This window comes from Apteryx mantelli, chromosome 7 (genome assembly GCF_036417845.1).
Source record: "Apteryx mantelli isolate bAptMan1 chromosome 7, bAptMan1.hap1, whole genome shotgun sequence".
Taxonomy (NCBI): Eukaryota; Metazoa; Chordata; class Aves; order Apterygiformes; family Apterygidae; genus Apteryx; species Apteryx mantelli.
The window spans coordinates 35,286,168-35,310,302 of NC_089984.1; the positions used below are offsets into that span (position 1 = coordinate 35,286,168).

General features: G+C 36.4%; 1 protein-coding gene across 1 annotated transcript in view; it reads left to right on the top strand.

Annotated features, from left to right (window-relative positions):
- NHLRC2 (NHL repeat containing 2) overlaps positions 1–22,323 on the top strand; it is a 40,299-nt gene extending 17,976 nt beyond the window's left edge. The window contains exons 6-11 of the mRNA XM_067300264.1: positions 5,952–6,051; positions 6,526–6,757; positions 7,203–7,325; positions 8,318–8,527; positions 10,142–10,367; positions 13,169–22,323. Of these exons, the coding sequence (XP_067156365.1) occupies positions 5,952–6,051; positions 6,526–6,757; positions 7,203–7,325; positions 8,318–8,527; positions 10,142–10,367; positions 13,169–13,434 (1,157 nt within the window). The 3' untranslated portion in view covers positions 13,435–22,323. The remainder of the gene's footprint in view (positions 1–5,951; positions 6,052–6,525; positions 6,758–7,202; positions 7,326–8,317; positions 8,528–10,141; positions 10,368–13,168) is intronic.
- The last annotated feature ends 1,812 nt before the right edge of the window (positions 22,324–24,135 follow it).

The window sequence follows — 24,135 nt, forward strand, 5'->3', positions numbered from 1 at the left end:
AAGGTTATTTTATATCATCAATAGAGAATAAATCACTTGTGGTTTTGAGGTGTAGTTTTGTGAAATTGTTTAAGTGAATGATATTTTTATGTTAATTTGACTCCAAGTATAGTAAGAGTCCGACTTCTCATTTTCTTACGCAGTTCAGCGCTGTGGTGTCTGATCTTAGTGTGATCACTTTGAAAATATTTCTGAGAATCTGTATTCATAAGGATAAAGTTTTCGGATAATCAGACAAGCAAAACCAAGACCTGAAAGAGTATGATGGCATCTTTATCAAAACCAAATGTATCCATTAGTAGACAGTTTTGTGATTGGAATTTGCTTTGTATACATTTGAAAGATAAAAATATTGAGAAAAATGTTAATGAGGAAGCAGATCTCTTCGTTCTTAGAACAGATATTACCAAGTATCTCAGCATACTTTTAACCTAGCCTCATAGTATTTACAAGAGGCAGTAAGCTTTGTTTCCCCATTTTGTACAGATGTTGAAGACTGAGGCAAAGAGGTTAAGTGACTGTGAAATACCATTTGAAAGAAAGTTGACACAATTGTCTCCCTTTAAGGTAGGGGAATTAATGGAGACAAAACACAGGGTAGGATTCAGACAGACAATATTCTTTGTCATATTTTTAGTTACTTTAGTTATGGCCACTGAACTTTTGTTTTACCCTCCTTTAAAATTCTTGAGTGAACTCCATGGATTAAATTCTGGCTTTGTTGAAGTTGATACTGAAATTTGCATTGACATGAATTGTATAGGAAATGCATAATATAGGGCCAGCAGTTTAAAAATGCATTATTAAATTAGTGTGTGGCTTTTTTTTTTTTAAGCTTTCTCCATTGTCCTGTTCTATTTTTATTCAGTGGGTGTTGAAAGCAAGTGATACTTAAATGCACAGTTGATCTAAGTGTGAAATGTTCCTGATAGCTGCGTTCTTGCTGGAAGGAACAGAATGATGACCTGTGCATGGTGGCATAACTGTGTGGTTTAGATTCCAAAATCTTCCAAAATCCAGTCTTAAATTGCATGATTGTAAGCTATTTATAGAAATTCCCAAGTACAGTATTGACCATGCTTTCAATAAATGAGTTGGAAATTTGTGCTTCAATATAGGTTTTACATAGATATTATTAAATGAAAGTGCTACATATCATTGTCATGCTGGTGCAATCTTTATAACCCTTAAAAAGCAAAAGTATGTAAGATTTTTTCCATGTTTCTGCTAGAGGATTGTTTAGAACTGCATTCCAAAGGAAAGATTTTTTTCCTGGAATTATTCATAGTGATTCTTCCATAATTTTACCAAAAAAAGCAATAACCAATTAACTACCTGGGTGAGCTCAGAGTGTATCTGAACTATCTGATCTTGAAAGTACGCTATCTACGTGTCTTTTTCCTTCTCGTCTTGTCTCGTTCTGGCATTGATGCTCTAGCCTTCGTTGTCTTGTGAAAGGAATTTCCCCTGGTAATAGCTGAAAATAAGAGCTGCTTTTGAGATCATCTGGGATTAATTTTGAATCATGTTTCTTTATAACTCAAAATTTGAATTACTCTAAATGCATGTTGCTTGTAATATGACTGCATGACGTGCAGGGCTGGACTCATTTGGAATGCAGGAGACCTCGTCTTTTCAGCAGCGTCCTGCGCAAAGTACAAACTCACAGATACCCCGTTCAGCTTTGGGCTGTAGCTGCCCTCATGGAAGTTCAGTTTCTCAGAAAATAATGTTTAAGATGTCACTGGCATTTAACAGCATTGTCTGTCCTTCTCTTGTTGATTTAAATCCTAAATTTGCTTGTAAATGAAATTACTTTTTCTTTAAAATACTGCAAATTTCAAGAAAAAAAAAGTAATTTCATAATTAAAGATAGGGCTAAAGTTAAGCAAAAGACTTATTATAGGGTTTCATTCCCATATATGAACTGTTTAAGGAGAAAAAGTGTTTTGAGAAACATGACATTAAAAAGTTGCAATGAAGGACTGCAATGAAGAGAGTATTACCCGGGAATGTTTTGGGAGGACTTCTAAAGTGCACAATTTTCCCGTATATATTGTCTGAACGGGTCAGTCGGATTCCTGTTGAATTCCAAAGAGGGGCTAGTCAAGTTAGCAGAAGTTTTCACGTGTCCTGAAGTAATTTGTGTATAGGTTCTGTCATCCCTAAAGAGCTTTTGTACCTGCTCCTAAACTGGCGCTCTTTTGGGGGGGTTGTGCCCTCTGTCTCGCTGAAGAAAGAGCAATGACTCTCCAGTCATGCTGTCAGTCAGATTCAGATGTAGTTTATTAAACCTGCACTGACTTAAGTGAAGATAAGACTTATATTCGTATGTGTACATAGACAGCATACATGTCTGTAAGCAGGGTGCCTGTTACCTGAAAATCATTCCATTTTTACCTTTTGTATGTTGGCAAATGAGTGTACCAACAGACAATATATATATATTTTTTTAAGATAAAATGAGTAGATGGGAAAAATATTTGCAATTATAGTCTTTTTAGAAAATGTCAGTGCTGTCATCCACAAAATGTGACTTTGATTCCCAGACTTTTAATTCCTGGATTGGAAGTAAGCATGCAGTCCCAGATAGGGAAACTAGAAGTGTTCAGTATTCCTGGGAATGGAATCTTTGCAAATAGCTACTGCTGTTGACTGCTACTAAAGAAAGTCTTTTCTCATTCTTTGTATTAAAAAAGGAAAGAATACGGCATCTAGCAACCACTTATCTCTGTGTTCAGATTGACTTACAGTTAGTGCCTTAGGAATGTCAGCATTACTACTGACATGTTTAAAATTGAATACATATGTGAACAGGACTGTGAATTGTTAAAAGCATGGATACATAGCAGAGGCAGATTCAGGAACTAGAAAAGCACGGAAGTACAGTACAGGATCATGCTGCCACATGGAACAATCGTGCATCCAGCGCTCTAGTTCATTATTAGTGAATCTTTATAACATAAGTGTATTGCATTTACAAGCCATACTTTGCTTTGATACAAACAGCCCTAAAGATAAGAAAGTGCATATCCTAATAAGGAGAAAATACACTGGATTTTAAAAACAGCTTGAGATAGGTTGGAATGTGGTGCTTAATTGAATAAATGCAAAAGAATTACTTTGTTCTTTTATGTTGTTTTGTAATAAATTCTGTTAAAAATAAATTCTTTCCATTCAAGGATGATAAGGAGTAGTTGGTGGCAGCATTATCATAACTTTTAGCATGCTTGTTCTCCCTGCCCCCCCTTCTCCTATGAGAATAGTAGAAGGGTGACGCTGGTGACACATCCCCAAACGGTTTTCTCCTCAAAGAAGAATGTTTTCCATCTTCTGCTTTAGAATGTTAAACATTAAACTCTCTAGTGTCGGGACCATCATGTGATAAAATACGCAACCACAGGCATTTTTTTTACTTCTCTGTTTTGTATAATTTTCCGGTTAAAGCTCTGACGTATTTTTCGCAATTCAGTGTATGCATTCTGTTTCCATGCTTGTATCCATTCCCTTTGTTCTACTTGCTATCCAGAAGAAAATGTTTAACTTGCATTAAAATTTATAACAGTTACAAGTCTCTTTCTTATTTTGACTGTCTTATTCTCCAGTTGAAGAAAGAATCTTCTCTCTATTGATCTTATGTATGCAGTAAAATTTGAAATTAATATTGATACTTTTTTCTTGTATTTTGTGTTTGATAAGCCTTTCAGTATGTATAACTGGAGTAAGGTGTCTCTTCAATTTTTCAACTTCTGGCTGTCACAAGATAGTTCTCAGTGCGTAGAACTACAAAATTTGATTTATGCAATAGATTTTTCTAAAGTGCTCAGCTCTATTCTTACTGCTCCATTTCATTGGTGGATGAAGTGGATATTAAATAATTTACAAAGCACTTTGAGATCCTTCAGAATGAGCTGGATAGCATAAATGCAAGATAAAAAACCCACTTTCTGAATTAACCAGTGATTTTAACACTGCTCATTCTGCAGTACTCAGAATAGTAGCATCTGAAAAATGCAAGCTATGCAGCATAGAAACATAAAATCCTGGGAGTTGAACATGTACTATATAGGAGGTAGTCAGATGATTGCCTAGCCTGTTTTCTTAATTAAGTCTCCTAGAAACAAGTCCTAATCAAAGATCATTCTGTGGTTTGGGGGTTTTCAGGGTTTTTTTTTTTTTGGCATTGCTAGTACTTTCTTAGCATCACTGATGATTTGTAGAATATTTGTTTTCCAGCTCATTTTGTGAACCTTTCCACTCATCAAAAGCTTTGAGGTGCTGTGGAAGTTTAACTTTTATTCTTGGGATTCCAGTTTGCATAAAAACATGGAACATGTGGAGATGCAGAAGAGATTCAGCAGAGTTGTTTTTGATCACAGGCTTGGAAACTTTTATCTTGATCCCAGAAAAAGAAAAGGCTGAAGATAAACTACATTAAAATCATATTAATACTACTCTTAAGAGGGCTTAAATAGGAGGAAATTGTTTCTGTAGATAGAAGGGTACTAATTTTTTCCTCTTCTAATGTATGATGTAAGAATGCTTGAGAAGTGGAAGATGCAAGGATCTCAATTTGGGGAATGGCAATAATTTTATTTTAGGAAGATTGATTTAGTCTAACTTTTCAGGTTTAAAATGTTTGCAAGCATTTTACATAAAATTACTTGTATTCTGAAACTGCAAAATCTGAGGGGCTGCTGTTTGTTGCAAGGAACAGTGCTGTGGGACCCACATTGTTTTATAAGTTCATACAAGTAAAAAGCTTCTGTGAGCATTTGGAAGATATTTTTCAGTTGACTAGCTAATAGTTATTCCAATATCTGTTGCATTGATTTAGAAAAACTTTTTAATGTTGCTTCTGACTAGATGGGACAGTTCTGTATAGTGTGTATAGACTAGTACAGTGTTAGGAGGATAACACTGTACCTGTTTTAATGCAGCTTTTGAATGTCAATTTTCTGTTCCTTTTCAGAAAAAGCTAAGTAAATTTGTTCTGATTTTTATGGCCTTTCACTACTCGTCTTCATGCATTCTTTCTTATGCTGCAATATGATCTTTTTTAAGCTATAGAGCACTTACCTGTTCTTCTGTTTTCATTTATATCATTTTATTTTGGAAGTATTATCTCATCAAGCTTTGTTTAATTTTATAAGTTTGGATTGGTGAATAATAGTTTTATACTTTTATGAGCTGAAAAAAACAGATACACATTTGAACACTTTTCGGTCAGAAGGTCACTGTTCTGCTATCTGCATCTTGCATTTGTGATACCACCTATACACGTATACACGAAGAGAGTATCACTTGGAAGCTGGTTAGAGTAGAGGGAAATTGGTGATTGCACACATCACACCTTACCTTTGAATAAATAGCAGTTGTTATTCTCTATAGCATAAATCTACATGACATCCAAGCACTAGTTTCTGTTGTCTTGAAAACAGTTATGTACCCTGTCTTTACTACCATCAGTATTACCATTGATTTCAGTGGGATTACTAGGATAAGAGAACATATGAATTTGCAGGATAAAAGATCTGTAATTAAAATGAGCATATGAGCTGAAAGATACTGTCATTGTTCTCACAAACCTTGGAAACAATTGCCAATAATTATTTGGAATATCAAACTTTGTCACTAGCTTGGTAAAAAAATATACATGCTTAGCAAACGTATATACATATTTGTTGACCAGTAAGAATCCAAAAATAACAGGTGAAACATGAACCCAACAGCAAAATCATGCAAACAGCAAATCCTGTCTTTACCAGAGATATCAAAAAGAAATTTTTTATTATCTTGGAAAGAGAACAGAAGAATAAAGACAGAGTGTCCCATGGCAAAAGATGTGCTAGGTGGGGAAGATCAGGGCTGGTTTGTTGACTTCTTGGTTTTATAAAACGCGTCCAAAGGATTTTTTTTTCCTCCTGTTTTTATACATCTTTTTTTAAAAGTTTCAGGTACCCAGGAAGGCGATGTTTTATGGATAGCCATGACAGGCACTCATCAGATCTGGGCACTGATGTTGGAAAGTGGAAAACTACCAAAGGGAAGGTAAGCAGCTTTAATGAGAGACATAAAAAAATTGCTGTTTGTTTGATAAACAGCCTTCAAACCCCAAAGAGAGATAATCACATTAAACTCAAAGTAATTTTCCTCAACCTGTACTTAGCTTGAAGTATGCTGCTTCTCTTCAGACTTAAAAGGCTTGTGTACTTTAAAGTCTGCCTGGTTTTTTTTCCCACATAAGTTAGATGAAATGAAAGATGCTACTTTTGCTATAAAACTATGACTTGGTAAGCTACGTTCGTATAACTGGATGTTACTTTTCATTGCATTTGCTGAATTATCTAATGATGAATGATAAACTAAGGTAAAATAAAAGTTAGCACAGAGGCAATGCAAATAATTCCTTGTGCTGCAGTACAGTTGTTTATAACTCACATGCTTTTCCTGTAACTTCAGTTTATGCATAATGTCTAAAGTATTTCAAACTTATTCTTTAACTTGGATACTGTTTTCCTTCAGTGATTTGAAGAAAGGAGTCTGCATTCGATTTGCTGGGAGTGGAAATGAAGAGAACAGAAACAATGCATACCCGCATAAGGCAGGCTTTGCCCAGCCTTCGGGTCTCTCTCTGGCTTCTGAGGATCCGTGGAATTGCCTTTTTGTAGCAGATAGCGAGAGCAGCACGGTGCGAACGGTCTCTCTGAAAGACGGAGCAGTGAAGCACCTTGTAGGAGGAGAGAGAGATCCATTGGTAATCACTTCAAACTTCCCCACACTGCCCTACTAATATTCCTCAAGCCTGACCTGGAAGAGCCACTTCTGGGGTGAGAGGGGAAATCCGTTTCCATGGCCATCTGTTTCTTAACTTTGCTGCTTGGAATGCAAATGTGTGCCAGTCGCGGTGCTCACGTTGTAGTGCAGATTGTTGCTCTAGGGATTCACTTAGTTATAAAATAACCACACTTGAGATGGCATTGCCTGGTTTTTAAAGTCAGCTGTATTCATATTGATAACTTAACTGTCATGGTCTCTATTTCCATGGTCAGCGTCCATAGTTTCCAGTTCTCAGTATCCTTGTTTTGAAGTTGTCTTACTTTGTTTTTTAAAAAGTCAGTTAATTTCCATTTAATTATAATCATTTAAACTTATGTCAGCATTGAATAATCAAATTTTAATTTAATAACATACTTTTTTAGAATTTGTTTGCCTTTGGTGATGTGGATGGGGCAGGCATAAATGCAAAGTTGCAGCATCCCCTAGGAATAACATGGGACAAGAAAAGAAAACTGCTGTATGTGGCTGATTCCTATAATCATAAGGTAAGTCTACGGGAGCATATTGCATACGGTTTTACGGTTCTTACCACTATGAGAGATTATTTTAGGAACATACAAAGATTGTGTTTGGAGGAGTTGAAGAAACAAATGATGAGTTCTTTGTGGGTTCTCTTTTGTTCCTTCCCTTGTGGGTCTTTCTCTTAACTCATTGTTTTTTTATCACATGTTGTACGGATATGATGGCAGGTTTGCTACTGCAGGTTTGCTAAAACTTGTAGTCCAAAAGGACTTGCTTTTGAACTTCCTTAAAAAAAACACATATATTTTTGATAAGAAATATTGTGGGTGGCCCTCATGGAATTGTGAGTCCCTGCAGAGATAAGAAAGGTTGTGTTGTGTGATTCTTCTCATGCGGTGATATATAAGCTTTGATGCCTATAAGCTTGTCAACATCTACCTTGATTAAATGCATTAAGAAAAAAGTAATTTGTTTTATTTTAATTTGCAGAGTAAAATATATACACTAAATACTCATTAAAGTTTATATAGCAAATTAGTTTTTTTTTTCTTGAAGTAATGGCAAAATAAACACTGAAACTGCATTTTGTGCAATACTTGAAACAAAATTTAACTCACCCATTTTTAGAAAGAATGATATAAAAGTCAGCCTGCTGGTTTTGTTATGCTTCAACCATTTTGCAAATGTTTCCAGAAAGGTAGCAAATATAAGAAGAACGTGCCATTCAGCATACTTCCATAGCAGAGGGGTAGGTAGCTTAGAAATGATAAGAGAACACTAAATGGAGACCAAGGGAAGCAATGAAGTCCAGCAGGGAAATCAAGGAGAAAGGGAGGTATTTTTTGTTAAAGGATGATAACCTGGCAACCACATAGTTTCAGGGATAGACACTTGTTAGCTAAGTTACTCAAAGTTAATGCTGGCTTCTGAAAATGTTGGGTGTAAGATAATGTAGAACTTTTAAATACTGGTGTGGTTTTTTCCTCAGCTTGGTTTGTTTGTTTGTTTATCTTAGATTAAGGTCGTAGATCCTAAAATGAAGAATTGCACCACCCTGGCAGGCACAGGAGAAGCAAGCAATGTTACTGCTTCCAGCTTTACACAGTCAACTTTTAATGAACCAGGAGGTTTATGTGTTGAGGAAAATGGCCGCTTGATGTATGTTGCAGACACAAATAATCATCAGATTAAAGTGCTGGATTTGGAAACAAAAATTCTTTCCACGGTAAGTAATATTTGTTAAACATGCTGATGGTGTTTCTTGGTATAAATTACTATTACAGACTTTGGTAAATGGTATAAAAATCATATAGCTAGTGAAATTTTGGTACAGTAGTTATATTCACATAATATTTTGTGGCAAAACATTATGTGATTTGGCAAACAAACATTGCTTGTTAGCACATTTGTTGAAAGCCTTAGTCTTTGGGAAGGCTACTTTTGCATAGAAACAGAAAGTGATGATCCTCTATAAATAATATGGAAACGTGAGCTGTCTTAAAAAAATACAGCGCAGTTTTGCAATATGAAAGGCATTTCATGAGCCCTTGCAACTCTCTTTGGAATAAGTAGAAGATGAAGTTGGTTGCCAAGTCATGTAGTTAAGCCACAAGAGATGATTTTGAGAGGTCAGCCACTTCAGGCATGATATACAGATGATCAAGTTATCTTCAGGACACACTAGAGTGTCATTTATGCCAAATTTCAGCTATTCTACATTTACTACTGTGAACTGCTGTGCTGCAAAGTAAATGCAAGGCACCTCGCCCCTTGTGATTTGTGTTTGTGTCTAGATTACCTTGCAATATCTTGCTTTTTTTCGCACATTGTTTTTACTAATCTTATATCTATTGACATCATTGTCTCTAATTCTGCATCTGTATGTCTGATCTTTAATTATATCCAGAAGCATGTAGAATATTGAGATATGTAAAATAAAATAAAGATAAGTTGCAACAGTCAACTGGAGAGAAATGTCCTCAATAGGTTATTTAATATGGCTACTATTGGGAGAGCAGAAGAGCTTCCTTCTAGGTTGAAAAAAGAAAATTTCTAAATCAGAATTCTTCCAAATCTTTCAAAAATTTTGGTACTACGAAGTCTTGCTTTTACTATTACAATGCTAAACTTTTGAAGCTTACTTTTAAATGATGTCCAACTTTTAATATGTGCAATGCAGAATTTTAATATTCTTTTCTTGGGCTTCCAAGTTGTCAAATCAAAACCACTTTCAGAATTAAGCACTGCTCTCTTTGCTTATACCACATGAGGGCAAAACAACTTTGAATTCCTGTCCATCTTATAATGGCTCTATGTCTTACTGTTTTCATACAGGTATGGCAGAATGTCATACTGTCTTTGTGTAGGTTTTAATTTTCATATTAAATGTAACATTCTGGGAAATAATCCTTTGCTTTGCTGTGTAATCTGCGTGGTTAAAATCTTGGATTTTATTACCTAAAGGTACAGATACTACCAGAATAGGAGAAAATACCTGTAACATTTATTAAACTAAAAATGTAATGAAACTGTTAAAATTTTAAATTAAAGTATACTGTAACTAATGGAAACTCTTAAGTGGTAGATTTTATGATTTTAATAGTGAATATTATTTTTCTCAATTTTATATATTTCTATATCAATTTTATATATTTTATATATTTTTAACTTTTAAAAAACCTGTCCTTTATTTCTGTCAGTGCAGTACTGTTGCATTCTGTCTTGTCATATGTTAGTTTTCCTAGTCCATGTCAGCTATGAATGTGTGATTGTATTGTGAAAGCCTGTTTGCTCTACAGCACAAATAAAAACTAATATTTTGTTTGATTTCTGCTGATAGTTGCCTATCCTGAATCCAGAAGCATGTGATGTTCCAGATCATCTCCCTGTACAAAGGGATAAAATAGCAAACCTTCCAAAACTGCCTAAATCCGCACCAAACATTCAGCTTCCTTCACTGACTGTGTCTCCTGGCCAGACAATTCAATTTCTGTTAAAGTTGACTCTTCCTCCAGATACAAAACTGAATGAAGAAGCACCTAATTCCTGGTTCATCACAGCAGAAGGTAAAGTGCCTGTGTTGTCACATCAGTTCTACATGAAAAGATAAGATATAAAGTGGATTATATCATGACATGCCTACAAAACAAGGGATCTCGATCTCATGGACCAAAATGTCCCTTGCAGACCTGTGTTCCCATATGACATTGTGATGTGATGTATAATATTTAGGGTTGCTACGTTTAACAGCTGGAGTGGGAGGATTAAGAAAAAAATGATAATGACTGCTTTTTGCATGAATTAACACATGCTACATTCACTTTTTAGAGTTGCTTGGAACAAGCTGCCAGTGAGGGTTGGCAAAGATACTGCTCCCAAAACAGTCAGGCTTTTTGATTTTTAGACACTTGCCTTCTCCACTCTGTCTCTATGAATAGATTATCCCAGCCCTAATGTCTGATTTTTGGAGAAAGCTTACCATAAACCTGAAGTATATTCCTGAAAGAGCTCCTTTTTTTTCATTTTCTCTCTTCAAAAAATTATTTGAGGTATATTTTTACCTACCCACTTTGAACCTATTTTGTTATAGTTCATATTTGCATATTTCTGCTTGAATACAGCATTTCTATAACAAGGCATATATTCTCACATAAGAGTTAAATTGTTATGTCAAGGCAGCAGAAATGACTGGCCTTTATTTCAAGTTCTTTTGCTGACTTCCTGTGTGACCTTGCACAATTCTTTTGGTCGCTGTGTACCTTGGTTACTGTAAAATGGGAATAATAATATTTCATGTCACAGCAGTGTTGGGAAGCTAAATTAATCAGTATCTCTCAACTCTAAGTATTTGAAAAGAGCACAGAGAACATGTTCTTATGGCCTGCGATTGGAGTGGTTTAATTCCATCCATCATTGCCAGTCTTACACTGGAGATTGCTGTTCCCATAGCATAACTGGCAGAATGGAACATGTGAGCATTCCCTAAAATTTCCTTCAGTACAAAAATAGCAAGGTTATCTGAAGCTCCTCCTTGGGCAGGGTGATCATTAATGAGTGTTTGGAGACAGTGTTTTCCAGTGTTCCAGCTATACCTAGAAGGGAACGTATCAGTGTCCTCGAAAGTACCGTGTGAAAGCCAATATAGAAAATAACCTACATGTTTTTCGGATGCTTTGTGCGGTGAAACAGTTTTGCCTGGTTATTGAGTTGCTCAGGTGTGACTCATTTGCTTTAACACATTTACGCTCTAGGAATAAATCTTTGATCTCACTAGAATGTTAATGCTTCTAAAAGGTATCCTGTACTATGCACTGTGTGCCTAAGTAAAACTGCTGCTATAAACTAGTGTTTCTGGGGATGCAGGGAAGACACTCAGTATGCAGACGCTGAGAAAAAATCTGAACCTTATAAACACATCTGCTGTTAGTCTCTAGGTTCCCTAGAAGTACATGATGCAGTGTACAGAGAACTGTTACGTCTAGGAGGGAGTGGACAGGTTACCTCCTAAGCAAGTACAGAGCAACAGAAAGCTTAACTGACTGTTTAGAGTTGCTAAACAGTTAAAAAAAAGTCTAGGATGTCATTTTTCTTTGGTTTTCTTTGTCAAGTTATGGATGTTGAAAATGCCTCATTTGTGCCTTCAGTAAATTTTGGGGAAGTCATAGAGAAAACAATTATATTTAAATTATTTTCACTCATTGGTAGCACTGCACTGGAAAGCATTCCATTTTAGAAATGCTGCTGGGTTTTAAAATTCTGCTAATTATTAGTAATTGTTCTCAGGCTGAATTGTCTGTTACAATCTATTTATACTGTTAATAGTCATCAGTGCATGCAGATGCAATTAAACAGATCTAAAACTAAACATCTTATCTTTGACTAGTCTTTTGTTGGCCAGCTTTCAAAGTGCCTCTATATCCATATGGTACCTTAATTAGATGGGTTGTTTTTAAAACAATCAAAAAATACCGTACAGCACTGTGATTTGTTTGTACACCTTGTGGTTTGAGGAAGTTTCTCGTCCCACTCTGTGCCTTTAGAGAATAGACAGACTCTTTCCAGGAGTATCAGCACACCTTTGGGCCTAAAAATCTCCAAATATTGTTGAGGTAAAGAGATATGTCATAGTGTCAAGGGCTGGTAAAACTGCAGAATGTAAGCGACTGAAACTCAACAAGCCGTTTCAAGCTCATATATTCTAGAGCCAAATTGTGGATACTTGCTAAAAAATGCCAAAAAGAACACTTCATCCATCTCACTTATGGCAAAATACAGAGTACAATGCAATGAGTTAGGTGCAATTCATTTTTCAGCTCACATACTCCTAAATATTTAAATAAATATGAAGCTCAGGTTCCATCGTAACAGTCAGCCTGAACATTACTAAATTATAGCAACCCACTTATAAAGCCAGCATTTCTGTTTGGAAATGTCATACAGTGCCTGCAGTTCTATGCATTTATGGCAGTCACCTTGCCTTGAGTATTAGGCCTCTGATACAAATCTGTAACAGCCCATTAATGTAAGGAGTTTTGATTACGTATCTCAGAATAAATTTTAATATTCTTTTTAGAGCTTATAGGACAAGTTGCAGATGCATTGCATTTAACTAAGGCGTACTTCTTAAATCAAAGCTATGGATCCTTCCACCTTAAATGACTACCAAAGAAACATTTATAAATTGCTTTTCCTTTTTCTCTGTGACTGGAAAAATTAGATGAAATTTCCCCTAGTATTGCACATGGAAAGAAAGTCCATGTTGTCTGATAAGTAAAATCATGCTTTCTATAGGTTTTAGACACGATGTTGAATGTCCTAATGATAAAACCTGGTTTTTTTTGTTTTGTTTTGTTTTTTTGTTTTACAGATAATACGTGGTTGCTTCAAGGACAGTGTCTGTCTGGAGGAATTAAGGATGTTTCCTATCAAACTCTCATTCCCTTTCAGTTACCCGGTAGCTGTCTGTCACCTGAAGCTATCCTGGCTGTCAAAGCGTGCCTCTATTATTGCAGCAAAGATAGCAGTGCCTGTATGATGAAAGGAATCTCATTCAGTCAGCCTTTACAGATAGCTAATACAAACCAAGGTAGCTTGGCTCAAGTTGAATTGACACACGCATTTTTAACTGACTAACTAACCCAAAGCCAACTAATTTCATGCTTTATTTTAGTGTCCAATGTTTCTGTAGGAGAAAATACGAATAGATAACTTTTCTCCATTGTTCATTTTCCTACAACTTATGAAGAAGCTAAGAAATAATATACTTGATAAAATGAAGTAGAGTTCCTCACAATTTAACATGAAAATTTATAATCACCACCTCAGTTCTTCTCATTACTGTAGCAGCAATAATATAGTAACACTCTAGATTCTGTTGCCAATTGTGAATATATGGGATGTATGCCACTGAGCAATGAGCAACAGTTTCAAGAGTTCTTTTGGAAGAGGTAGTATTGCTTTGTGATGTTACTGTAATAAGTTCTTTGCACTGTGCATACTGCTAGAACAGCTACTTTGTTATGGACTAACAGCTGGAAATTCCTTTCATGCCCTTAACTTTTAACAGAATGTCACAACCAGTGCTTTCTTTCTCCAGGTTATAAGAGTTATCTTTCTTATTTTTCAGTGTTGGCATTTATGACGTGTATTTTGAAAATACATCTTAAACTAGGTGCAGCTCGAATTTTATGCAAACTGTGTTTTACTTAATTAGATATGACCGCCTTATATGAAAAGCACAGTTTCATGAAAAAATTTCTGTGAAAGGAAGTGTTTAAGTTCCTACAGAAGCATTTCATACTGATTTCTAACAAAGAATGTGCCTCTCTCTAATGTATATATAAAAAACCTGTCAGAGTTTTTCTGTTATATATTTTATAGTAAATTGTAGGTTATAGTTGAATATCTAAACTGCAAAAATTAAACATCAGCCATTTCAAGCAGGTGAATCGCTTTTTCTTCCCACTGCTATGATTTCTGTGTGAAGACCTGTCTGAAGACACATAAGTGTCTTGCAAACATTTATGATTATGAATAGTATTGTATTTTTGAAATCTAATTCAAAGCCTTTTAAGTCGTTTGTTATAGTGGCCTCTGAACCAGAACCGTACATTTAATGATGGATTATTTGCATTCACGTTCATGTTTGCAGGATCTGAGCTTTTGCTAGTAAACTGGTGTTCTAACCTTTGAGTAAGGTGCTTTAAAACTGCCTTCCAAAACTCTGCCTTTGCTGTTTAAATGTTTTGCAAGTAAAATCCTATCAATTCGCCATAGCACATAGCAGGAGTACTGGAGTGTGTGCGAGTTTCTTGCACAAATTGGTAGTGATTCCACTGGGCTTCAGTGATACTTGTATTGGGCTGAGTGCTTGGATCACGAGGATCAGTTCTAAGAAGATGAACTTGTCCTAAGTTTGAAGATATGCTTTAACTTACAGTTTGAAGATAGACTTTAACATATAGTTTGAAGATACACTTTAACACATAGTTTGAAGATACACTTTAACATATAGTTTGAAGATATACTATTATATATATTATGAAACACAGTAGTGAAAAAATTATATAGTTTTTTCTAAAACAAATGCCATTGTTCCTGACATCTGTCGGTAAATCCCCAGTATGATTTGTTGTTGCTCTTTCCTACTTAAAAGCTGATTGAAATGTTGGTCATGAACTCCAGAGGCTTTTGTTTTAAGGAAACCATACGGATTGGTGTGTTTTTTCCTTCCATTGAAATGCCAGCGTATCTGTGAGCTCTGTACTACCAGAAATGATAATTATCTCACCTGTCAACAAGGCAAGGACTGAACTATTATTTTTCTTGTGTTTTTTAAGCAACTTTTCTAATTTAGCCTTTCTGCTCACATGTAGTTTTGAGGAACGAGAAAGCTTTGCTACTTTGTTCAGTTTGTAAATGCTGTTTGAAAGATGAAAGCAAAGAATTTGCATTTACCATTTTTCTTACGTTTTAGTACAACTCCTTCTTTCTGAAATACTTTTTGTTTAACTTTGGATAGTAGCCAGGAAGCCTTAGATTAGCTTCCAGCTAGCTCATACATTTTCTATCGCTTACTGAAAAAAAACAAGCACTAGTTTCAGGAGTTCAAAATGATGAATCAAACTGTTACTGTTATCTTGAGTATATCATTCAGCAGATGGATTTGTTCTCTAAATTCCAACCAGAATTATTTGGTATTTGTCTATTTCAATTGGACATGGTAATTAAATTTGACCTGTTTAACTTCCTGTATTCAAAAAAGCAACCCATGTGTCAACATATCTGTTATCTTAGTGGCACTTTTTAACATATTGCTGAAGGGGGAAAAAAATATATTCCTAACTTTTATTTAAATATAATATGCAGTATTTAAATATAGTATTGTAGATATGTTTTCTGTCCAAATGTGCATGTATAAATGTATGCTTAAGGGTCACAGTCATTTCATTTTTCAAGTCTCAACTTGCAGTTACTGTATGTATGCATACTCAGAACCACTGTAAGCTTATTGGGAGAGGATGTGAGTAGACAGTAGGAAAACTGTTGCATAAACATCAAGCTAAAGTCCAGGATCAGACTCTAAAGGACCTTTAAATATTTAGTCATGGCCAAATTTTAATAATTGTATTCCAAGGAAAAGAGTTTCTGCTTAACTAGCAAAGGATAGGAATATATCCATTTGGACCATTTTTTTCTTTCTTTTTTATGTCCATGTCTTGCAGCAATGGACTGAATCCTATATAACTCAAGGAGAGGTAGAAGTTGTTAATTTGGTGATGCTAATCCAGCACCAAAAGCTTTTTCATTAAATTTAATGACTGTTCGCAGCTTCCCTCATGCATTTTTCAAATGAGCTTTGTAAAGATATTATATCCTTGCTAGTGCTTTGCTTTCCACAAAGTCTGAAAGTGTTCCTTGCTGCTATAATGTCTTTATGCTAAAAATAGAAAACAGGGGCAGAAGATGTGATTCCATCTCAAAAAGACACACCACCTATTATTTACGAAGAAAAGCTATATGTTGGAGGTAGCAGAATCTGGTGGGTTTTCACGACCCAGGTCAATTCCTCCTGGTCCAGTCAGTAGCAATGCTGAGCACACATTCCTGATAGGCACGCATATGTGTGCACGTGCAGAGTACACATATAGAGTACACACACAGCCAGCTCCACAGATCAACACAGCCGGAGAGATGTAATTTACTGATACTCTCCTAAACAGACACAGCACTCACATAAAAAGGAACGGCACAGGCAGCCCCCTCTTTCGCTGATCAGGATTGAAGTGGAATATATATATGTGTGTGTGTGTGTGTATGTATGTATATACGGGTGCGTGTGTGTTTACACTTACATACAATATGGGATTCTGCAGTAACTGCTCTTAGGCACTTGATCTATCCAGTAGTTAGCCTCCAGGCTCCTCCAGTTGCTGGCACCTGAACCTGTGAGCCCCTGTGGTTTGTGCTTCCCCTCCAGTTGCTGCTCAGTCCTCTTCTCCTGCTCACTGGCTAGCCTGTCCTGAAGCTTAGCAGCATTCACACACAGGCACAGGGTAGAGAGCACACCCCCACAAAAAATAGTTAAAAGTAGGATTTAATACAAATGTAGGCTAGACTGGTGATCAAACACAAGGCTTGATCAGACAAGTGCTGAATAGTCCTGTTTATACTCAACTAGCCTTTTTTATCCTCTTTTCCCTGTATTTTCCCATGCTTGTTCCTCCTCAGTCCACCTTGATCCCTCCCTTTCCCCACCTTTGATATTCCCCTAAACATCCCATAGTAAGTTTTGCACTTTCCCTCAGTCCCCTTAAAACACCCCCAAAATATAGTCCCAAAATGCTTTCCCTCCCGCATCCCATAGTAAGTCCTACACCCCTTTAGGCAATAACCCCTTTAGTTTGCAAGAGAGTTTTCTTTCCCTGGCTCATCTCAGTGGCTTCACACAGGAGCAGTGCTTAATCCTTCCCCTTCATAGGCTTAGGAGTAGCTGCTTCTCAGTGTGCTCCGGCTCTCACTGGTGAGGTTACTGGGTCACTGAACCTGCCATTGCTCCTCTGAATCTTGCTTCCTCTTTGTGTTCACTGTAATTGGTCTTTAGTCACATAGCCTAATGCTGTATTTTGTCCATTGAATAGCATACACATTCCCTGAATCCCTTCTTCTGTTTCACTTGTGGTGTGCAGACATTTGAATGCTCTATAATTACAGTAACACATTTTTAAAAAAATTTATGATATTTATTTTATGAAAGGGATTATGGTTCTGTTGCTTCCTCCAGGGTTTACAAGATGCTCTTATACTAAAGCAGCGCCATGAACATAACCAAATAGGCAAACAGAATAGCTAAAGCAAGCTGCAGCAATTTCAGTTAAGTACCAGAAAGGATCCTCAAAATATGATTCATAAAATTGGAAAGTGTTACTGTTGTGTCTAAATACAGAAAAATCACATGTACTGATGGCTGCTAACTCTTTGTATCATAATTTAGTTCATTAGTGTTTCCTGATATAAAAATTTTGGTAAGGCTCAGGTTGTTATGGCTCAGCGCTCCCAGGTATTTGTATCTTACAGTGAAAGTATGTAATTCAAGGCCTCATGAAATCATGTCTTTCTACTCAGTGCTATAAGTTTTACATCAGACCTTAAAATATTAAACAATAGTAAAATATAATGAATGTCTAAAGAGTATTGGTCATGGTTGTACTGTATAATGGAGACAAGTTCAGTGGCATTTGCAGTTTTTAGGGCTAATGTTTGTTTTCCTAGAACAGCTTATTTCTTTCTGTTGAAAAAGGGATGGGAGGGATACTGACTGTGTAAGCTTATTGATGTAAGTATATTTCATGCATATGTATTTAGTTGATTCCTTCTTGTGCTAGCTTCTCACATATCATTTTGGGCTCTTCTGTTGGATGCATCCCGTCATAGTTCATATTTTGCCCCTCATGTCTTCCACTTGTAGAAACTTGTACTTCTATAATGCTGCAGTAATGTAGTGATTCAAAGCAAGTACAAACCAGATCTGTAATACACAAGAAGGTAGTCTTATAGCATCATATAAATCTGCTTAGCCTGAGAAAACATATATATGGGTTTCAGTGTATTGTATATATTCTTAATGCACCACTTTTTCCAGTGGGCAAATCTTGTAGTTCAAACCATGGGTAAAACTATTATTTGTGAGAACATGGAGAGCAACATATTCCTTATCTCTTACTCAGAAAAGGGAGATGATCAGAATCAAGTGACTTTCCTTCTTGTACAGGGGAATGTCATTCTGTTCATTTACCTACTGACTATTTAAGCAAAGATAGATGTATTATTGACTGTGCAGTTGCAAATTCTCTTGAATTTTTGGTTCCTAACAAGGTTTATTACATAGATGAAGCACTTACTTGTTTGTAGAGTTATGAGTATTTAGCTGGAAAGAACTTATAAATACCTCTGCTATTGTCTGCTAAATTACTACATTCTTATGATCCTTAACTTTTAAAAATCACTGTTATTCATTAACACTTACCTCAAAGATACATTGCAGCTAAGGTCCCACAGGAGTGTGTGCATAAACTATGTGTTGCAAGTCAAAAGGAAGTTTTCTTTCTCGTATGACGTGACAGATGATGTAACAGGGCATGTGCATGTGTCCTCCAGGCAGCAGTTTGTTAGCTGAAGAGTTTACCACACAAAGTAGCTTATCACTTGCCCTTCCTGACAGTAACTCTCTGCTCAGATCTGCCAGCAGAGTTGTTCCTATAATCAGTTAAAATAACTCATTAGCAAAATGTTAGCAAAATTAGCAAAACTCATTAGCGTTAGGAAAAATCTAGTGTTTTAAGTGAAGTTTAATCATTTTCATTGAAAGAGGTTTGTCAGGGATTAAATGAGCTTTATACCCAGCTAGAAAGCTGAAAGGATGCTGACAGTTAGTTATGGACGGTAAGCTTTACAGTCATTGCAAAAGTGAGACGTGGTTATTTTGAATTATTCTACGACATCTGCCGTTGTATTCTACAGCAGATCATAAATATAGAAACAATATTTCTAATAATATTTCTATATTCAATTATGTTCATATAACCAATCTTGACCACTATCTTCCATCAGAACTACCTGTTCCTATATTTTGTAGTTTCTATATAATTATATGTAAAATCACCTGCTCTTGTTAAGGATTCAGTTTCCAGGTTTATTTTGGCTTCTTTGTCTTAATATTGTTATGCAGGGTTTTGGTTAGGCTTTCCTATCATTTCCCCCAAGGCTGTAGTCCAGCCGGTTTCTTGATACCTCAGAGGGATACAAGTAGGACAATTACCTCTTCCACCTCTCCCCGCTCCTGCTTTAGGGAGGCGGATGTAAATAGACAGTGCAATAGGGCTGTTCCACCTAAAGTTAATGTTCCCTGGCAGCTCACTCACAGTGGTGCAAATGAGGTGAGAGTTTCATGATGACCTACACCATGACACTGATTCTCAAAATGGATAGACCCAGTGCATACTGGCTTTCTGGGGTTACCTATTTCCAAGGTCCTGTTTATATTCTCTACAATCTTGCTCCATACAGAAGGCAAAAATGTTGCCCTTATTCTTCCTGCAGAAATCTGTAATCATCTGATCCAATAGTACTCTATCTTGAGATAACCAGGTAATAATTTTTGAAATCTAGGTGGTATCTGGACACTCCCCCACAGTTCTAGGTAGCATTTGAATGAGATTATGTTCTCATGTCAGCTTCATGAAGCTTTACGCTGGTGCAGCTACCATCAGCATTTTTACCATTGCCTCTGGCCTATGCAGTAAGGTCCTACAGTCGTTTTTGGACCTTCCAGAGCATCCCAGTAAACTTGAGTGGCCTATGCAGGGATTTTGATGGCTCTTAGTTTCAGGAAATTTGGATGTTACAGAAAATACTTTGGATGTTAGGTGATTTGAAAGATACTCCAGCTTGCTTTCTTGATGCAGATTTTGCTTAATTATTATTGGAGGTTAACATACTTTGTCGTAGCTGAAAAGCTAAAAACCTTGGATATAAGTTGGGTACTGTCTGTGCAGCTATAATTACTATTATGATTGTCTGGTGTACCTCGTCTTTGTTCATCCATTGCTTTCAAGTATATCAGAGAACATTTTGTCCGATTACAGGCCCCAGAACTAAGCAAAAGAATTACAAGTATTTTTCAAATCTTGCCTAGTTTGTTTGCAGCATTGGCAATTTAAACTAAAGAAACACCACTTGTAAAAATCTGTTCTTAAGTCCACCTAAATTTAATGGAATTTAATGTTTGTACTCAACATGTCTCGGTAGAGCAATATTGCACGCTAAGTTTTTCCCCTTTTGAGTAAGTATTTAGAAACTCAACCTGTCTGGCTTATGAAGTTGACAGGCTTCATAGTAAACAAGATAACTATTCCCAATTTGATTTTACATTAATGTTTTAAAAAATAAGAGCTTGTTCTTCAAGCTTTTGTTTAAACTGAAATACCTGCTTTTGAACCATCCAGTCCAGTAATCTGTCCTGAGAGTTGTCTATATCAGGTAACTGACTTCCAAATTAAAAAAAATTGGAGTTGATAGTAAAGTGGAGGAACAGAATTCCTAAATGTTTTATATGTTTAAATGCTTAACTTCAGAGTTATCCAGTTTCACTTTTAAAGGAGAATTAACGCAATAAAAACTTTCTCACATGTAAATCATTGTACATCCGTTAAAACCTGTAATGGTTCTATTTGATTTTATAAGGGCACTAATAAAGAAAAATGAGGTCGTTGTGAAACTGTGGGCGAAGTCCTGGCTTTCCAAGGTTAATGGTAAATATCTTTTGGGGCAGTAGTTCAGCCTCAGACCAAAATATCACATTTTCATTATATCATGATGACTGAAGGAAAAATCAGTGCCTTACTTAAAAATATTTGAATGCATATCTTTACAGAACTGCTGAAGTATTGTTTGAAATATGGTATTTGTTTGACCTTCATGGTTTGTAAATTGGAATTTTTTTACTTCTTTATTAATTTGGAAACTGTGAAGTGTTTTCCCTCTCCATTATGTCTTTGAATGAAGTAGAAAGGAAAGTGCTTTCCATTCAATCTATTCTTATGAAGTACTTTTTTGTAAAAACATTTTTTCTCAGTCTTGTGAACCTGCTTCTGAGACTGTTGTTACATATTGCGCACACTTCAAAACACATTTGGCAGGGAGTCTGCAAACATCTTGCTGAAGTTCTGATTTGAGTGAAATGAAGGGCAAAACTTCCGATGATCTAAAAGGGTGAGGATTATGTTGCCTTGGTATTTTGGAGGTGAGAGGTTGGTTTTAGTTTTGTTTTTTTTTCCTGTTCTGCAGAACAGCAAAGATGCTGTAAATGGCAGAGGGTTGTGCATACAGGCAGCTATGAAGGGTCAGGTTCTCTCACTATGTAAAACCATATAACTTCGTTTAGGTTCTGATGTTGGGATGTCTAAAAATCCCAGCAGTTTACCACTGGTGAAGAAAGTCACATTTGAGTACTTAACACCTTCATAATTATGTCTCCACGTTGTTTATGGGGAAAGAGGGGGAATTTTATTTTGTTTTCCTTTCCTGAGAACTTAAGTGTTGCATTGTGGACATTGGAATATTTTTGTTGCTGTTTGACATACTGAACCTCTGTTTTTCCATTACATGTGATGCAAAGCCTTTTAAAAATTCTGAATATTTAAGATGTTTTATATTTGCTGCTGCAAAATGTGCAAAGAATTAAACTGAAGGCGCTTCATCTACAGCTGATACAGAGTAAATTGCTCACATGTAGTGCTATCTAGTAGAATTCTTAACAACGTGCAAGGATTATAGTCCTTGTAAATAAAAAGTAAATGTCCCGTAATATTCTGAGAAGAAATACACTGTAGAAGAAGTTGCAGCCTCAGATATCAATTCAACAAATAAACAGTGATTAAAGAATATACTGTTTCTCTAGTAAAACCTGTTTCTCCTTGTAAAGCTTTTTTGTGGAAAAATAAACATAAAAATTATATCTTTTAAGGCTTGTCTTGTCTGTCAATCTTTATATCAACATAGATGTGAAAGTAATGAAATATGTATGCCATAAGGGGTGACAGCTTTGTTAAAATCCTTTAACTAGCAAGAGTAGTTTGCTTCACGTTCACCTGCCGACAGGGCTCTGCAGTCATGGGTTTCAGCTGGTCATTCAATGTCCTGAAGTTCTGCAATGGTTGTGAGGACTCCCCAGCTTCAGGTTTACCCAGTGGTCTGGAAACAAGAGGTCTGATGTCCTTCCCTTCCTGCACATCAGAGATGAGAGATGGTATACTGCACGAGTCGTAGACTGGCTGTTTTGCAAACTTCAGTTCATCGCAGAGATCCCAGAGCTAGCTTCGATACTGGAAGAGGTCTAGCTGCATTGAGGCCCTCACTGGAGTTTTTTGGCAGTGGCTGTTAGCCTTATTACTGTGGCTAGACTGTGCTGCAGCAGCTTGCGGTGTGTGGATGCCTGTACAGACAGCTATTCTCCTTCTACCCAACTTCGTTTGCATGGTACCTGAAAAGGAGGAAGTTCCTGTAACCATATGCTTGGTTTGATTTCCCCCATATCTTAACATGGGGGGTGAAGGGAATATACCTTCCCCCCCCCCCCCCATTTCTGTCTCACTTGCCTAGGGAGGTGAACATTTTATTCTGTTGACAACAGTAGCTGTCGTAGTAAAAATGTTTAATTTGAATAATCATGGTTGAACCACATTTCAGCAGCTTTGAATAAGACCCTTTGGGATACTGAATATTACTGTAGGCTTTTCACATGCAGTGATACAAGTGAGGAGCAATACCAAGATGCCTAAAAAGATGATCTCTTACTTATGACTCCCATCATGCTTTTACTGATACAGTGATTTAGCTTTAATGAAAATTGTATGCCAAAAATTCTGGCTTGTTTACCATAGGTGAGCCATACCATTAGTAGTGTAGCTATGTTGTTTTTTTTCTATGATAAAAATTTCTCCTTATGTCTATTCAAATATTTAAAGCATTTACAAACCCTACCTATAAAATTTGGTTAATATTCTTTGATTTCTGTTCAGATTAAGTATATCAGCTTAGCCTGATGCAAGTCCAAACTGGACAAACATTCAGACAAATTTATTTGTAATTTCTATGTTTTGTTATAAAGTGCATATAAAGCTTCTGCCAAACCCAACTAAATTAGCTTACGTAGGGTGGTGCGATCTCTCAGCATCTTAGTTAGCATTTGCTTCAAATCATAAAGCTGAAAGTTTATTTGCTTTCAGATATCTCTTCTGAAATGACGCCTTCCCCAGCCTTTCGGCTAAGAATTATTGAAACAGGCTTGTACATTCTATGTGCAAATCCATAGATGCTTACATAGGAGTAAGTAAGTGCCATTACGTATAATGGTGTTTGTGCGACGAAGCTGGATTTGTCTGTTTTGCCAGAACCCAGGAAGGCACTGCCCATTACGGATTTCCATGGTGTCAAACTGGCCATCTGGGGAATGAGTCCTTACCTTGTTTCTAAAGGCAGAGGAAAGGAGCCTTTTATCTGAAATTCACTAATGGGGCCAAGATGTTTTCTTGTTATTGCAAGAGAATCTGCAGTCTGCCTCCAGGAAGAATTTGCCTGGAGGTTGTGTAGTTGAGGCATTAGAAGGCTTCTCTCCCTACCGTGTCCTTCCAATCTAAAGTACAGTTTGCTGAAGCTGCTCAACATTATGACCCTGCTGCCTCAACTGAATTCTGTCTTTTTGACCTGCCACGCCAGTATTTCGTGCACACAATCCTACCAGAACTTGCGAAGTGGTGTCTGGTGACTGTTATATGC